Source organism: Oryza brachyantha, chromosome 5, assembly GCF_000231095.2.
Source record: "Oryza brachyantha chromosome 5, ObraRS2, whole genome shotgun sequence".
In the NCBI taxonomy this organism is placed as follows: Eukaryota; Viridiplantae; Streptophyta; class Magnoliopsida; order Poales; family Poaceae; genus Oryza; species Oryza brachyantha.
This window is the reverse complement of record NC_023167.2, coordinates 18,203,446-18,221,797: the sequence shown is the minus strand read 5'-3', so window position 1 is coordinate 18,221,797 and position 18,352 is coordinate 18,203,446. Positions and strand designations below refer to the sequence as shown.

The window sequence follows — 18,352 nt, the reverse complement described above, 5'->3', positions numbered from 1 at the left end:
ATGCCGAGCATTTTGACCATACAACTTATTTGAAAACTTTTTAAGGAATTTTTAAAAAAATTAGTCACACATAAAGCATTATTCATGTTTTATCATCTAATAGAAATAAAATTATTAATTGTAAATTTTTTTAAATAAGACGAAGAGTTAAGAGCATTCTCAACAACTCATCTAAATTTAGTTATCCATATCTTCATTTGGATGATCATCTAAACTAGTTTCGTCCTTCATATCTCTATGTACTCCACTAGATCATCCATATATAATATCCTCTATATCTCTTTGGAGGATGGAGAGAGAACATCTAAATACGAAGATTGTCTCCTAATGTGGATGACATCTAAAAGTAGATGATAGGATAGTTGTTCTGTTGGAGCTCAATTTATTAGGGATGTTAACAGATCGGATAAAATCCGATCCGATCCGAATCCGCTTGAATTGAGGATGTGGTAGGGGTTTACGACTATCCGACGAATACGGAGTCGGATTCGGATACGGATGTGGTATTGTTAATATCCGGTGTATGCGGATTATCCGATTTTCTTGCCGGATTATCCGATAGACATTTTAGCGGATAATCCGTTTTTTAGCCCACAAAGCACTTAATCAAAAACCCATCACTAGCCAAAGTATTTTTAATTCAATATTGAAAGATAATATATTGATTACATGTACATATCACGTTCGGTCATAATAATCCGTTTCTGAACCGACTTTGCACCGACTTCGCACTATTTCCGACATCCGCAACAATCTGATCCGTATCCGCTCCACATCTGTTTAAATATTATGGTTCAGGATATGTTATGACAACTATCCGTCCAAATCCGCTTCGTAAACACCCCTATAATTTATATTCTTTATCCTCTATTTTTATGTTTTGATGTATTATCCCGTTCATGTGCGATATTTTTGTTTGAGCACGGGAGCGGCGAGTCCGTCCGAGTAATATTCCCCGACCCGGCGCACGCCACCACAACGGCCCGCCTCGCCCGGCCGGACCGGACATAAATACGACCCGCCCGACGGTTAACCGCCGCGTCCGCCACCGCCACCGCCACCGCCACAAGCTCCGCCGCGGCCGCCGCTCCCGATCCAGCGTGCGTGCGTGCTGACCGGCCCGAGGCCTAGTAGCCCCCCTCCCCTGATCTGGGCGGCCCATGGTGGGGCTGGTACCTCCAGGCGGCAGCAGCGGCGGCGGCGAGATCTAGGGTTTTCGCGCCTCGGGGGTGTGGCGAGGGGGAGCGATGGGCCGCCGGAAGGTCACCGCGACGCCGCCGCGTGGCTCGGCGATGGCGGGGGGCGGCGTCATATCCGGTGAGATCCCCAAACTCTCGAATCTCGATGCGTGCGTGGTTTTTTGGTTTTTTTAGATCGTGGATTGCTACTACTGGAATGGGTTTGTGAGGTTGTGGTAGGGAACCGGTCGGATGGTTAGATGGGAGTTTGGTTTGGATGGGATGGGATACGGGGATACCTATGAACCAGAACCATGCGACGTGCGGTGTGTTCGTGAGGGGACCATTTGGTCGGATTCAGGCGTGGATCAGCTCACTGTGACGTAGCGTGTGTACGTTGCATCATGATTTCGTTCTCTCAGTGTTTAATGTGCGAAGTCTCAGCTTTTCCCCGCAAAGCGAAAAGAGCCGCAGCTTGAAGCTATGCGACTAGTTGGCTGTGCACGTGTGCTCTATAATTGAGAGATGTTATATTTGTGTTTTAGTATATACTATTATTTTTCCTGCGCATCACCAATAAAGTTAGTATATTCTCAACAGATATTGGTTTCCTTTGGAATGTAATGCATCAAGTTTGTAAGTAAGGCAATGCATTTATTGTGGCGAATGTTTGTTGACAACTGGATATGGTAACTGTGTGGCTTATTCAATCTAATGGTGCCTACTGGATAGAGCTCAGTAGATTCTGTAATCTACTTGATGAACTTCTCTAGAATTTAATTGTGCTGCAAAGTAATCTCTGTTAAAACTTAAACAGGTGAAAATCTAATCAAATTTCGAATTTTATTTGGTTGCATTTAGATACTTTATCATGTTAGAGAGCCTTTGTTTCTAAAAATTTCTACACTGCAGGGCGCTAATGCCCAAACATTCCCCCATCCTGGGCAAACCAAGTTGGAAAGTAATGACTGCCTAGGCAACGGCCTGTCAAGTTAATGTTGTCAACAATCAACATCTGCACTTTGTATGAACCCTTTGGTTCAGGATTTAGGCATTTGAATTTTGTCTGCATTATTCATGTTGATTTACTTGGGTTTGGCTATTATCAGAGCTATATTGGGTTGTTGGAAATGTTTCTCATCCTAATTATTTCTTTATTTTGCAGAAATCCGTGAGAAACACAAATTGGAACTGGAGAATTTGACACTAACAAAGCATCCGTTCAGGACATTACATTTTTTCATGTTAGCTATGTTGCAATACTTGAAAAGATTAGCAACATATATCCTGAGTAGGGGTGCTTTGTTTGTTCTCCTCATTGTTTTAGTTCTAGCTCCTGGGATTTTGCTCGTGGCTACAGATGGTCTGCATAAAAAGGTGTGCTACTTCACTGTAATTTGGTTAAGATAACAGTGTTGGTGCTGATAAGAGTAGACTTGACCAATATAGCGCTGTTAATTTATTATGTTAACTTCTTGTGATATACTTGAATACTGATTTTATTTTCTGATGTGTATGCAGCATGTGCAGGAGTTCTTGAATTATGTTAGATATGTGTTATGGTGGGTTTCATTGGGTGTGGCTTCGTCAATTGGACTAGGCAAGTCGTACTAGCATCTGTCGAAGTTATGACATATCATTACATATATGGAACCAAACAAGATAAATAATGTTTCACTGTATCTTATTTTCTTTCCTTTCTAGTTATATACATATCTTAGTGTTGTTTTTAACCATACACTGTTGAAGGTGACTGCATGCCTACTATGATTCAGTTAGGAAAAGATAAACTTGAAAAATCAACGAATATTCTCATTTTGTTAGTTATTGCTTCCCTAGTATCTCAGTTATTTCAGGAAATTATTAACAACAAAATCACACTAAATTTATGTACCTTGGCTTTATCGGACCTTGTGAAAATCTCAAAGAAAAATTGTATTGGGCTAGGAGAGCAAAAGGCACCATCGCCAAATTACATACTACTCCCTCCGGTCAAAAGCATTTGTCGTTTAAGACAAGATTAAAATTCCGACCATCAATTATTTCTTAAATGATTAGTTTAAATGCAAAATAAATGATGTTCATAGATTTCCTCAAGAGGTACTACCATAATATCATAAACTTATTTCATTTTATAAATTTGTTCTTAAGAAAAAATTGGTTGTTGGAATTTGAGAAGTTTGACTAAACCTTGTCCTAAAAGACAAATATTTTTTTACCAGAGGGAGTATTATTTTTGTTGTTGAGATTTTACTGCATTGGGCACTTTCAGAGCTACTGCTGGAATTATATACAAAACATACTTCCTTTTTCTTTCCAAGCTAGAGAGGGCATCTCAGCCTAAATGTGTCTTTTTAGCAATTTTTTTGGGGTATTTGAACTTCCCAGATAACTCTGAAAGGTCATTTGGCTGTCTACTAGAATTTTTTTTGGTTAACTTTTAGATACTTAGAGGTGTAAAAGAATATACCTCCAGGCAGGCAGGCACCAGCAAGTCTTAAAGTGGTGTCTTTTTATGTTTTTATTGGCCAGATGCTTGTTGCAGTGGATACTGTCGTTGTGTTAATGATTTCCAAATTTGGGCATTTTGTACTTGGAATAAGAATGAGTTCATCCTTTTTCCTTTTAATTACTGGTTAAGATCAATATCTTTGAAATGCAGGTTCAGGTTTGCATACATTTGTTCTATATCTGGGCCCACATATTGCCCTCTTTACTATTAAGGCTGTTCAATGTGGTCGGATCGATTTGAAAACTGCTCCATATGATACCATACAGCTTAAGCAAGGGCCATCATGGCTTGACAAGAAGTGTTCAGACTTTGGACCACCGTTGTACCAAGCATCAGCTCATTCGGTGAGGATCCCAGTTTTTGAATTACTCCCTCAGGTTCAGCTGGAAGCCGTTCTTTGGGGCATTGGTACAGCGCTTGGAGAGCTACCTCCTTATTTTATATCACGAGCTGGTAATGTAGCATACCATTTATTCTGAAGTTAAGAAGCTTAGTTGTATGCTTTATTAGTTTTTGTGAGCCAGTGTAATTTTACACTCAATTTACTCACTGTTTTCTGCATTATATTTTTCTAAACTGACTTAACTTGCATACGGCATGAATGCCATCTCATCACCAGTAGTATCGTGCAACTATAATGTATGGTCCACCTACTATATCCTACTTTAATCTTGCGCCCCTTTGTAGATGCCTATAATTTTTCAACTTCAGTAATGCTCTGTTTGTATTTGTCATTTGTAATCACCTTTTGCGGTCGATAATAATTACAACCACATTTTTCAAGGTGAGATTTCCTACTTCGCCCTTTTTTGTGCTTCATAATGAATTTGACCATGTGGCGTTGCCATATTTTACCATAAACTGATAAGCCTCTAGAGTGCAGAATGCACTCCAAAAAATAGGGGGGGGGGGGGGAAACTCCACTCCATCCACGGCATTTTGATATTTTGATTGTTTTTGGTGGAAAAAACTCCACTCCATCTATGGCATTTTGATTGTTTTTGGTAGGAATACTGATTGCATTGCCACCATTAGTATGCCATGTCATAGTCAAAATTAAACATTTAGCAAAATGGAGCGAGTAGATTATAATAGTATTCTGAGAAATTGTTGTTTCTTTTTCTCTGTTTTGAATTGGTAAAATTCTCTGATAAATCAAGGAAAACATTGCCAGTGATGCAATTGAAACTTTTACTATTACTTTGTGTCTTGAGTCTCGATATCTAATGAAGCCCTTCATTCTGTGATGCAATTGAAACTTTTACTATTACTTTGTGTCTTGAGTCTCGATATCTAATGAAGCCCTTCATTCTGTTTGTTCTCTTTCTTTGACATGCTATAGCCTATTAGTTATTTAGGGCTATTGAAACTTCTGTTATTGTTGTGATGATTCTGGAAGATCAGTTGTGTTGGCCATGCATTGTTCACAATTTGGTGTCTGTCTTGCAGCTAGTTTATCAGGAAGTGAACCAGAAGCTGTCAAGGAGCTAGATGCTACTGCTTCTAATGAACATGGTCCACTAGCATCTACTCTGAATCGAACAAAACGCTGGCTCCTCTCTCACTCTCAGCATCTCAACTTCATTACTATCCTGATTCTTGCTTCGGTTAGTATGTCTTTTTTTCCCATCCTGTTATGTCAATTTATTTGCAGCAGTATGGATTTCTTACAAAAACTGCATATAAGGATCTCTAGCGAACATACAAGCTACCATTCATCTGTGCACCTTGCTCGAGTCGTGCTCTGAACGTAGATAGTGGATGCATTTTTCTGGCAATCTGTATCTTTATGTTTTTTTTTAAATCTTTCTTCTATTTCCCACTCTTTAAAAGTGGAGCCGGTGATGATGGTAGTTTCTACACCTGCCCCCACTCCTGATCTTCTTTAGCTACAGATATGTAGGCATGTGTCACCTGTGTGTTTGCATCTTTGCATGCGAGCATAAGGAAGTGGTCAATTGGCACATATACTCAAGTATATATGTTTTAGATTCGAGGACAATTATTTTTGTTGTATTTTAGATTTTAGTTTTACAGTATATTGTGTTGTGATCCATCAGAACTCACGGACATGATTCTAGTGGTTCTAAAAATAAAGTTCAAGTGGTGGATATTCTCTGTATCTGTGCCACAGCTAACAGATGGTGGTGATATAGAGAATTCTTGACTTGGTTCTTTTGTACCAACAAGGCAACAACTGATGGATAAATAATTCACCATAATCAATTTCCTTCGCATTTTCTAGGTCCCAAACCCATTATTTGACCTTGCTGGTATAATGTGTGGGCAATTTGGCATTCCCTTCTGGGAGTTCTTCTTTGCTACTTTGATTGGGAAGGCCATCATCAAGACGCATATCCAGGTTTGTTCTGTCTAATCTTCTGTTCGTGTTTATATTTATATGTTCTGTAACTTTGGTGGGCTTTTCAGCAATGTGAATGATTTTGCTTAGTGATTAACATTCAGCTTTTGTAAATGCACTTACTTCATCAGTTGATTCAGTTCAAATTATTTTTAGTTGTATTATATGTCAACATGCTTTCCTGGGTCCTGTCCAATTGAAATCACAAATTTGAAACTTTGGAAAATATCTCCTGTTGCCACGTAATTCATCCCTGCTTCTACTCAGTATATATATAATTTTGTCATATGAGTACTATTTGTCCTGTTGCACTCTTTTAATTCCTGACACCAGAGTAAACTTCTCCAGGGGAGTCTAATATAGTAAATGAACTTCCATGCCTGCTTGAACTGGATTATTTTACTACTGTTTTCCACCTGTCTTGTCTTCTTGTTGGGCACCAAAAGTTGCTCCTGACACGTAGATTTTTCCTTCTCTTTTGCAGACACTATTTATTATCTCCCTGTGCAACAACCAACTCTTGTATCTTATGGAAAAAGAATTGATCTGGATATTTGGCCACATTCCTGGGTTTTCTGCCACCCTGCCATCTGTGATTGCCAAGCTCCACAGTGCCAAGGATAAGTATTTATCACCACCAACATCAACTGCGTCGTCCTCGCCTATAGAGGTTGGTATTTTAATATTCTCAGTTCAAAATGGTGGATTTGAGCTTCAAAAGATTAATCTTCATTCTTATCATTTGTACTCTATACATCTCTACCATACACAGGATAATCAATGGAATTTCTCGTTTACATTGGTCTGGAACACTGTGGTGTGGCTTGTGCTTGTGAACTTCTTCATTAAGATCGTCAGATCAACAGCCCAAGAATATCTTAAAAAGCAGCAGGATATAGAGATGGAGCTTATTACTGATTCCTCTCCCCAGAGTCAGTCTAAAACTAACTAAATACTGCAACTGGTGGCGTTTATTCAGCTGCAAGTTGCAATTATTCTCCTCTTGACTCCTGGCCAAGCCCTTGCAGATGATACCAAGTACCGATTTTGTTGGTATTTGTAATTATTCATCTGTACAGCGAGCAAAATACGGGCTTGATTAACTTACCCAAGTGATGGCTACAATCTTGTCATTGAACCTTGGGTTGGCTGTTCCTCGAGGAGAATCAATCTGTTAGGCTGTTATTTTTTAGACTTCAACACAGATGAACCTTAGGAATTGTTTACGAAGCATGGTTGCATTAATGAGGTGTATCACTGGTGCTTTTTGTTTTTTCCTTCTCTATATTTTGAAAATACTTTAGAAAGCTCGATGATACATTTCATTATTCAGTTCACTGTAAAATGCAGATTTGCAACTGGTCCCCGCTAGAATTTAATGGAACAGACTGCTTCGGCTATGCTCGGTGCTTCGCCAAATGAAACTTTTGATGCAAGTAATATATTGTGATGTACAACGCAATTAATATTGTGCTGGACTTGTTTCAGTAGTTATTCAGAACGCATAACCAACTTTACTACGGCCTTTCTCGACGTCAAAAGTGTAAATAACAATACATATGATCTTTGTGTGTTCGAGAGCATTCTACTTCCGAGGAACAGGATCCCCTGCTGTAGCATGGAACCAGATCCTCTGACGTTGACGTCGGGCGATGCTGATCCGCTCGATCCGCATCCGACGGCCAGAGAGCAGCCGAGCACATGCTCAACAAACTGGCTTGTCTTGGCCCATCGCAAGAAAATTAACCCACACAGTCGCAAACAAAATGTCGTTCCTCTTTTATTTCTCTACTAGAAAAAAAATATGTGCATTCCACGAGCCAAGTTAATTTTAGTTCTATAAATTAAAATAAATTTTGAAAATAAGTTTCAAAACAAATTACACGTTCATCGATTGAGTCAAGAATAGTAGACTACGATCAAAGTCGAGAATAGTAAACTAGGATCAATATACAATTAATTTAGTAAAATATGGTCAACATCATAAACAAATTAAATAATATGGATTGTCTTTCAACCATGAAGATAGAGACATGCTAAACCATCTTATGATATTTTCAACCAAGTTTCCTAAGTCATACTCCCTTTGATTTTTTTTATTTAATGTAAATATTTAATTTTAAACAATACACTGTGACATCTAATAAAGACATTTTAATTTCCATTTTTTTTAATTATATTATTGCAGTGACGCTATGGTGCGGTGAGATATACTCCCTTCGGTTTTTTTGTTTGATGCCATTTACTTTTTGATTTACGTTTGATCATTCGTCTTATTCAATTTTTTTTCAAATATACAAAATTATAAATCATACTTAAAGTTATTTAATAACAAATCAAATTATAATAAAATAGTCAATAATTATATAATTTTTTTAGATAAGACGAAATGTCAAACGTAGATAAAAAATCAATGGCATAAAAAAAATGAAAGGAAGTACTCAACGAGCACGAGTTTTTCTCAACGTGCATGCATAGAGACTTTGCTAATTAGCCGAATTTGTATAGCAGTAAGCAGCCGAGCAAGCGTGGGCCAGTCCGGGAGGCTGTTCATGGGCCAATTTTGCTGGCTTCAGCTGAGTGTGAGCTCGTTTGACCGTCCGATGCGGATCGAGCGGATGAGCGTGGCTCGACGTCCCTCTGACGTGATCTGGTTCCCTGTAGCATGGTCTCACGCTACAGTACGGTAAATTTAATATAATCACGCTACAGTATGGTAAATTTAATATATCCTGTAATCGTTAGATCAAAACAAATAGCCGACATCTATTGCTATAATACCAAATACTACATCCGTTTTATGTTGTAAGGCTTTACAACATTGTTTAAATTTATCAATTAATAAATATATATATAATTTATATACATGTCTAAATTTATTAGTATCCATATAAATTTAGATAAGATTAAAGTCTTACGTTATGAAACGGAGAGAGTAGTATTTAGATTACTGTTGCTCCAGAATTTTTTTTCACTGCTCGTGTCGTTTATTTGTTGTTCCCCTCATATGTACAGTACCCCTCTGCCTAACTACGGAGGATTCGGGCGCTACTTCCGAATATTATCCCAACGAGGAAAGATTTGTGTATGGTTGTGCCTTTTGCAAGGAATAGCACTCTGCAAAAGACAAAAGAAAGGACTTAAATGATCAAATAATAATATGTACTGGTAATTTGCACCGTAGCAGTCGCACAATACGAAGTATTCCACCAATAAATCAAACAGTACAAAATTCTTAAGAGATTGTGTTTGAGCTAAATTGATCATAAAATAGTTATCAGTCACTAAGACATAATTTTGGAGGTTATATTCCTTTAGCTTGATTTTTACATGGGACTACGGTAGACTATGTATTAATGTGATTTTTGAAGATATACATGTCGCAGTTTGTGCCTTGCCCTTCCTCAAGGAGTCAACGTTCAACAATGAACATCGCCACGGGCAGACAACAAAACGGAAGAGAGGATTGCACATGTGACGACCAGGTGGCAGCTAGAAGAACATGAGCTAACACTGGTACAATTATTCACAGTTCTCACAGGCAAAAGACCGAATAGATACCAGACCCCAAACCGACATGCCGTATCATGGATGAATCGCATCGCATTGTCCACTTCCGTTAGACGAGGTCACGACTCACGATAGATATGGAGAGAAATAGAGACCTTGGGTGCAGGGAAGGAGGCACTCACGCGGTGACCCCAGCGGAGACCCATTGCATCGTCCGCGCGCTGAGGTGCGCCGACGAGTGGCACACGGCGGCGGCACCCCGGCGCCCGTGCCCGGCGGCTGCGGCTTCAGGGGCCCCTGCAAATCCATCACAACGGCATCGGCAGTGTGAACAAAACGATAATCCGTCGCGCCCATTGCTAACCGATTAACAGCGGGGCATTCGATTTTTTGCCACAGTTTGTTTCAGTCGTATACTCCAGTATTGCTTCCCCGTATGCATTTATTTTATGAGCTTGTTCCCGGTATCCTTGCTGCAGTGCGTTCCAAGTCTCCTAACAATGCTCTAAATAACCGGCTAAATATTTGGCGATGAGCAATTTTATCATTCTTGAAGAGGTACCACTGTTTTCTATATAAAATTTAATATCTCTTAGTATCTTAGGTACTAGAAGGTAGCAAACAAGTGATTGAAAATTTTATTTGTGTCAGTCAATTCATATGCATCTGGGGATCTCCATCCACCAGCCCAAACCCAATAGCATGCACACATCTTGAAGCAAATCTGACGAACGGAAGAATCGACTGACACGTTGAAAATTTTGAGGCAACCGCATACTAGCAAAGGCAATCAAATTTTACATAAAAAACAGTGGTACCTGATGGTACCTGAGTCCTCAGGATAGGAAAAAGGCTCTTTGGCGATAGGTCTTCTTAAAAAAGCTAATATCCGGCTAAATAAGATTATAGCGGTTATTACATGAGAGCAAATAGCTAGACCTTTCTTAAACAGCTACAGACAGAGATAGCGGCAGCCATAGTCAGAGATTTAAAAACTTAAAATTGCAATTAGGAAGATTTTGGGGATGGCTTGGCGCCTTGGCCCAAATGAATGAACTATGGAATGCGGAGTGGAAATCCTGCAGTAAAACAGTGATGGGTATTTCACTATACCTCAGAGGCACGTAATGGCCCTTCGGAGGAGCTTATGGCAGTTCAAAATCTTCAGAGGTTAGAAACTCTTCTAAACAGTACTAGTTTTTCCAGCTTATGAGATGCTGACTTCTTATTAGCTCCTTATAATCTTAAGCTCTCCAAACAAGCCTTATAGCAAACTAGTACTAGCTTAACATAAGCTGTGAAGAATTATTCTTTCTCAAATCTCCCATCCAGTAGATGAAAAAGGATGTTTACAGGAGCATTTAGGTATCACGTGAAGGATTCAAATCTCGTCAGCATTTCTTCACATGCTCAAATTTTTGTCTATTAAAGCTGGCTACGTGCAACGATGCAAGATCACTTCTCCCCGCCTTGAGGAGGAACTCCAAGGCTCTGTGTCTGAAAGATTTTGACATACAGAGAGAGAGAGCGGTTCTCACATCACCAAATGCAGCCATTCAGACAGTGAGTAAAAACTCTCGAGAAGGACAAGTTCAAAGGTACTAAGGGAGAAGTTAACGATAGCCTAACAAAATCGTTTGTGGATTCCCTGCATAAGTGCACAGCAAATCAACCAGGCGTTGTGGAGAATTTAGAAAATTTTCACAATCCTCTTCCATGTAGGACTGAGGGAGACAAGAGACTTGAACAAGAAGAACATGTTGCACAAATGTACACCATGTCATCAACGCAGTTGCATACGAACAAAACATTCTCTTGTGCAATTGCAACACCAGGCCCATGTCGATGAAAAGAGAAGGACGACGAACCACGTCCAGCACTCGACAGCATTTAGCCAGATGTTCATGTGCATCAGCCACTCAAGAGCGAAGAATATTTAGCCAATGCCACTGCCTGTCAGGAATAAAGACGATAGATAATGATAGTCCAGGAAAAAAAAAAGACAAGCCTTTACCTGAAAAACAACTCAAACTTGGCAAGGCACTTCTGACATTTGATGTGCACAGAAGACAAAAATGGCTACTTATTCCTCCATTTTGTGACTGCAATAGTAAAATATTGACTCTACAAGCTGGATGGAAATAGAACCTGACACATAATGCAAATCGCTAGAATCAATCATGTTCAATTGTAAGCCAATCCTGTGAAAATGGAGGAACAAAAACCCATCATGGCAAATGATTAGGCAAACAAAACTTAAGTTTCAGGCTCACTTTCAGGCTTCAGCCTAAAAACAACAGAGCATGCTGTCAACCAAATAATCCAATAATACCAGCCCCCAAACACAACTATGCATTACTTAAAAACCCTGATCGTCAACCCACCTCAGATGTCATCAGAATATATAGCAAAATGTACTAAATGAGCACATAAATTAGATTGCAAAGTGAGTATGGATAAAAGAGTCAATGTGACTATCAAACAGCTTTTTCAGTTCCTGTACAGTGCACACAGGTAAACAACTTGTGTGCAGTATGTGAAGGCCGATAACCAGAAATTCAAATTCCTGATGCACTTAACAAAATGTTCTAATAAGCAGTGTCTACTGAACACTCTATATCTGCCAAAAGGCAAAATAGAGATCAGATGAACAACAGAAGTACCAGCATTATTGATGCAAAAAATGGAGCGCGCCAACTTTTGCACATAACAGAACACCGCATAATGAACAAATAAATTGATAAGGTATATTTATGTAAAATGAATAACTAATTCTGAAAGAAGTAATTAAAGCCAACACCTTTCTTAATAGAAAATCGGCCGTTTTAATGCTTTTGTGTTAAAAAAATTAGTGCAAACTATACATACAAGCACGAGATTATAACAAAGTGCACACCCTTGAAAACTAGCTTGATTTCCTACCTGACATTCACTGGCTCAGATTTATTTTTCTGTTTCTAAATCACTTTCTTCCACCACAAGCACTTTCATTTTCTTCGATACAGATATCCAACTCTGGACATGATATATGTCCTGCACTGCAGGAACAAACTGGTGTGTTTCCTCTATCTGTACAATGCAGAAAACAAATCACTAACAAGGAATAGCAATATAGCATCATCGCTAACACTACAAACTACAATGTGATATCATAGCCAACAACTCACAGAGTTGAAGCAATTTGCAGCGAAACAAATATTTCACTAGTTGAAACCATGTACATAGCATGACAACTTTGGATCATCAAAGGACCATACTCCGAACCAAACTATCACAACACATGCCACGGGGTACAAACATTGTATTTGCATATCATTCCAACTTCTTCTAATTAGAAAACCTATTCATGAACAACAGCGAATCTATTATCCATCCTCTGATCTAGAAGAACCAACATGATTATTGTATGGACATGTTAGCCGTCAAAAGTTAATGAAAAAAGCAAAAGACGGTAACATCTCGAAAGTTGATCTCTCATTTGCAGACTTCATCACGGTGGCGCCAATCACTTCTGCGAGAGGAAAACGCACATGAGGAAAAGAAGAAACTTTTTTGGAGAAGGAACGTATCAAACGTATCGAGCGATATCTCACCTCCTCGACGATCTTGTACGAGTCCAATTTCACGTCTGCCAGCGATAATCCTGGGAAGAACGACTGCGATTCCAACCAAAACCGAGCAAAATTCAGCGCGGAGACCCAAAATTAGGAATCACGAAGCGCAGGGCGAGGCTCGAATCCTTACATCAATCTCGTTCTGAACGGCGCGCGGGCGCTTCTTGGGCCGGCGCGGCGGCGGCGTGCCGCGGATGGCGATGAAGTCGGCGACGATCTCCTCCCTGGTGAGCGCAATGGAGAAGCCCCTCTTCTTCGCCACCACCGGGGTCGGCGCAGGCGGGTGCGTCCCCTGCCCCGCCGCCGCCGCCGCCTTCCCGGCGGCGGCCTCCGATCTCGACGCGCCGGGCGCCGCGGTGCCCGAGCGGCGGGAGCGGAGGTTCCAGGGCCGCGACGGCTGAGACGCGCCGACGCCCGCGGCCTCCTGGCCCTTCTCCTTCCCCAGCGATGGGTTCTTCTTCTGCTGCTGCTGCTGCAGCTGCTTCTGCTCCGTCGGCAACGCGGGCGCGGGCGCGGTCGCGGACGCTTCGCCCCCGTTCTTGGAGCAGCGGAGGAGGCGGTGGGCGCCCCAGCTGAACGTCGTCGGGAAGGAGAAGCCGTGGAGGCGAGTGCGGGTGGAGCCAGCCGGGGCCGGGGGGGACGACGGGACCGAGGATTTTGCCGCGGGGTTGTGTTGCTCGTCGGCGGCGGCTGCTGCGGCGGCGGCCATGAGGACCATGAGAGGTGGGTGCGAGAAGGGAGGAGGAGGGAAGAGGCGAGGCGAGGAGGGCGATGCGTTGTTGCGGGTCAGGTTTTAAAAAGACACGAGTACACCAGGGAAGGGAGCCGACCTGGCGTTTCCCCCGTCCCCGCGAGCGACTACGCCTTGTGCCTGCGATTTAGGCTTCGTTCGGCTGAGAGGACGTTGCCCCGCCCCGAAAACATAATAATATATTAATATATAATTAATTAATTATTAATTATAAAAAATTAAAAATTGGATCGATTGGTATTTGAAAACAAATTTTTATATAATTTTTTTAAAAAAATACACCGTTTAGCAATTCGAAAAGCGTGTCCGTGGAAAACGAGAAAATCTGAATAAGTTATACAGAAATGTTGCGTAACGATCTACCGTGTGCGACGGGACGCGTAGTGTCCAGGTCGGAGAACTGGGTGGTGTGTGGGATCCGAACGTGGTCGGGGCGGTCCTTGTAGAGCGCGACGGCGGTGAGGGCCTGCTTGAGCCCTCAGCTTCCGAGTGGCGGTGACGACCACTTGGAGGATATGCACGATGGGGCTCCTGGAGCTCCGCTTGTAGCGGTACCTCTTGGTGTCGGAGAGGAAGACGGTGATGGCAACGAGTATGGCGTCAGCGCAGATATCGTAGGCCTAGCTCCGGTCGACGTGGTCCTGGATGTAGACGAGCACGGTGATGGCGAGCAGCGTGCCAAAGAAGATGCCCGTGGCGGCGCGCTCCTGGTCGTCGCGGTCGTCAAACTAGTCGGCGCTGAACCCAGTGCATGGTTGCTGCTAACACAGTCTGTGACGATGGTGACGGCGATGATGCACTCCATCCCTCTGACCGAGTATCACTTGTTATCACTCTAGTATCACCTGGTACTGGTGACGACGACGACGACGACGAGGAGGATTCGGTAGTTTTTGGGTGATACTAACCGAGTATCAGATGTTATCGTACTAGTATCACCTGGTATTAGTACGGTATCAAATTTGATACCGATGAGGTATTATGTTTGATACCTCATCAGAATCATCCCGTTTTCAGTATTAGATCTGGTACCGATAAGGTAATGTGTCTGATATCTCATCGAAATCACTTTATTTCTAGTATCGGACCTGATAACAGTGAGGTATCATGTTTGATATATCATCCAAATCATGTTGTTTCTAGTATCGGATCTGATACCGACGATGTGTCGTGTTTGAACCTCATCGGTATCATCCCATTTTTAAAACAGGATCCCGTTGGGTAGCACCACGCTAAGTTACACAGTGTGTCAAACGGGGCCTTACTCTCACATAAAAAAATGTATATCTTGATTATGCGTATAACTATTTAATCATTTTTCTTATTTAAAAATCATAAAAAAAGTTAAGCATAAAATACTATTTATAACATTAAAAATATTAATCTTTAAAAAAATTAAATAAGATAAAGAGCTAAAATAAAACTGAAAATATATTTACATTGGGATCAGCGGAGTACACTACACTATGGTGGAGATCGGTGGGATTCCGATGCAGCGCCTGGCTGCGTGCGACTGCGACTGCGACGCGAGCGATTTTGGTGGGCGACGCGAGCGTGTCGTCGCGTGGGCAGAGGAGAGGCGGAGCGGAAGCCGGCGATTTTGGTGGCGCGGGCGAGAAGAGGAGGGGAGGTTATCCTCACGTGCAGTACCCTGTGCGCCTTGAGGCTGTGAGCCATGAGAGAGGCTCGCTCGCTGGGTTTTTCGGCTGTGCGTATCGACGGCAGCGGGTTGCTGCAGCAACAAACAGACGGTTTTGTTCCTTAGGCGGGTTATCTTTTGCGTTTGTTTGTGTTGCTGATCAAGGTTAGGTGATTCGCTTTTAACAGGGTTATTGCGGTCAGTTTATACATATATAAATCAGACGTTTATCTACGAAATATATATTGTATCATTCACTTAAAAAATAATTTTGTACTTCATTGTTCACTAAAAGTTGTAGTAGATATTAAATTGATAAAACATAGCTAGCTTAATCCCATATTATAGTGATGAAACATCATTAACTCATTTTTGCTTAAGGGCAAGAAATATATTTAATTCTATGATACGAAACATCGGTCTCTAATGTCTCACCGCTATGTCAAAAGGTGTTTCAATATATTAAAATGTTGAAACTTAACTGAATAATAGATTGAAATATTTAGTTTTTGTTGTTTCTCGACCAATGAAACATCAACATATTTGTATGAAATAAAAACAAAGGTATGAAGCCACAGTTAAAAAAATTCAGTGCAACATTTCAAATAACCTATTGAATCCTCATAAAATACTTATTGGAGAATTCAAACAACATTCTATGAACACTAAAATTATACATTTCAAAGAAAACTAGATAATAATATTTCATATGAATATAAACATATGAGACCTTGTGGTAAACAATTAATTATAACAAACACAATGGTTTAATTGGATTATAGACCGGACATATAGTTTAGGAGAAAATATGTTTAAATATTTGTGGTTATTAATATAAAGAAGTAGGAGGGTGCAACCTATGTATGCACAGTGCACTTCACACTTGCTAAGAAGTGAGGAAGAGGAAACACGGCGGGCGCCCGTGTGAAAGCATTATTGAATACTTACAATCGTAGATTAATATATTTTTCTTTTGACTCAATAGTTTGGTATATTGTCTCTATTACATTTATTAAAGAAAGCAAAGAATATTGTTAAAATTGGTCTTCCCGCTTTTTTCAGACTAAAGTATATCGTGTTGTAGTGATGTTAATGTTGTTAGAGATAGTAATAGTTATTACTTGTATAGCATTGATAGTTACGACTTATGAGTTGTAATAATTTGCTTGGGTGAGGTCAGCATTTCCATAAATATTGAGCAAATATGTTGTTCTAAACATTTTATGATTAGTACGTGTAGTTCTTAGGAGATCTACAACATTGAGGTAAGGAGATGGATTCATTACGAGTAGACAAATTAATCTAGAAAGGGTAGGGTATCATGGGTATCAGGAGTGGATGTAGGTCTCCAGCAAAATGTGCATACTGGGTTGGCTATGACCTATCCGTTGGGTTCGTCTCTAATATCGCTAAATTTAAGGCTAAAAAATTAAATTTTTGCTTATAAGAATAAGCAGAAACGTTTCGACAGGTCTACTAATAGGTCAAGCGTGAGCTTGATCTACGCCCAATGCTCACCTAAAATGCATGCCTAAGCCTGGGCCAAACATCGGGCTTTCATGGGCTAGGTTGTCTCATTCCTTTTTTAGTTTGGGTTTCAATGTTTAGGCCCAAGCCCAACCTAATACACATTGATCTAGGCTTGTGCATTTTTTTTTGGATTTTTTGAGTTTCAAAATGTTTAGGTCTAATCATGGCTCGATATACCATTGGGTTAGATTGGGATCAATTTGAACATGCCTAGTTGTGGTCATGAACCAAATGCTACATCATGATGTTAAGAGTATTATTTCTATCACATTTTATGAACCTAAAAAGGTCTTTCATATTGCAATGGAGCTACATACTATCGATATGTGGATGTTGTTGTAATACACTCAATATTCTGAGGCTATGAGTTGTTACACACGATACTTATGATTGTATCATCGACGTCATGCGATTTAATCAGACAATCGAGATTGCTTTAAAAAGGCAAGTTAGCTCGAAAGTTATGCCATGCACGAAAAACACCGATGCTGCGCAGTTTTGCTGGCACCAATACTGAAAAGCACCTTTTGCAATTAGGCGTTGCATAAGCTTCGTATAGAATGTTGTTAATGTTTGCTTATGTTACTCTTATATATATGACTAAAAGATAAGGATACCATTCATAGGTATCGGTTAAAGTTTACAGATATATTGGCTTAGGTAACGCCAGAGATATATTGGAAGCAATTAAAAGTACATGTCATGTATCCAAATATATCCCAGAGATGCCATTCGTTTTATTCTTTCCTTATCTTGTTGAATTCAACTTTAAACGTAAGCATTTGTCGTTTAACCTTTACAGAAGCTTACCGGGTTGTAACGTAGCAACGTAGGCAACCGACTGACAAGTCACATGACACATATATAGACGACCATCAAGCGGATACAAATGCGTTCACAAATAGATATCATTTGATTTATGGTCGAGACAAGACAAAACTACACGCAAAAAAAATCACATTGCTCACATGCATCTACATAAAAAAAGCAAATATATTCGATTTTCGTTCTTGAGAATTTTTTTAAAAAACGGAGAGCGTAAAAAAACCAAAATAAAACCGGTACAGCCATCCGCCTTCTACGGCCATCGGATCACGATCCAACGCTCAGGATTGGCCGAGAAGCGGGACGATCCGGGTGAAATCGGCGGCCAGAATCCGCGGGGGGGCAACCGAACGCAGGCGTAGCACGGCGGAGTCGCGTCGCGAAACCAAAAGGAAACCACAGCATTTTCCTCGCTCTCCTTCCCTCGTCGT

The 18,352-nt window shown here is 40.7% G+C and overlaps 2 protein-coding genes across 3 annotated transcripts; one reads left to right on the top strand and one right to left on the bottom strand.

The window, feature by feature from the left end:
- Window positions 1–996: 996 nt before the first annotated feature.
- Window positions 997–7,514, top strand: LOC102710590 (vacuole membrane protein KMS1). The gene is made up of 8 exons (XM_006654686.3): window positions 997–1,317; window positions 2,344–2,555; window positions 2,700–2,778; window positions 3,841–4,143; window positions 5,140–5,297; window positions 5,936–6,052; window positions 6,537–6,722; window positions 6,825–7,514. Exons 1-8 carry the CDS (start codon window positions 1,248–1,250, stop codon window positions 7,002–7,004), a joined length of 1,305 nt encoding a protein of 434 aa, XP_006654749.1. The 5' UTR covers window positions 997–1,247; the 3' UTR covers window positions 7,005–7,514.
- Window positions 7,515–12,413: 4,899 nt separating this feature from the next.
- Window positions 12,414–13,932, bottom strand: LOC121054515 (ATP-dependent RNA helicase DHH1-like). Of its 2 annotated transcripts, XR_005811899.1 has the most exons (4): window positions 13,307–13,932; window positions 13,156–13,218; window positions 12,730–13,073; window positions 12,415–12,631 (listed from the first exon to the last, which is right to left on the bottom strand). XR_005811899.1 is itself a non-coding variant. In XM_040524481.1 (3 exons), exons 1-3 carry the CDS (start codon window positions 13,892–13,894, stop codon window positions 13,068–13,070), a joined length of 657 nt encoding a protein of 218 aa, XP_040380415.1. In that variant the 5' UTR covers window positions 13,895–13,932; the 3' UTR covers window positions 12,414–13,067. The 2 variants fall into 2 exon arrangements, 1 of the variants encoding a protein (XP_040380415.1); XM_040524481.1 differs by having other exon boundaries at window positions 12,414–13,073.
- Between the last annotated feature and the right edge of the window lie 4,420 nt (window positions 13,933–18,352).

Coding starts and splice junctions, on each gene's coding strand:
- LOC102710590 (XM_006654686.3), top strand. CDS start 1,248: ATGGGCCGCCGGAAGGTCACCGCGACGCCGCCGCGTGGCTCGGCGATG. Junction 1,318..2,343: donor GGGGGGCGGCGTCATATCCG/GTGAGATCCCCA, acceptor TTTATTTTGCAG/AAATCCGTGAGAAACACAAA. Junction 2,556..2,699: donor CAGATGGTCTGCATAAAAAG/GTGTGCTACTTC, acceptor ATGTGTATGCAG/CATGTGCAGGAGTTCTTGAA.
- LOC121054515 (XM_040524481.1), bottom strand. CDS start 13,894: ATGGTCCTCATGGCCGCCGCCGCAGCAGCCGCCGCCGACGAGCAACAC. Junction 13,219..13,306: donor CCGTTCAGAACGAGATTGAT/GTAAGGATTCGA, acceptor TTGGAATCGCAG/TCGTTCTTCCCAGGATTATC.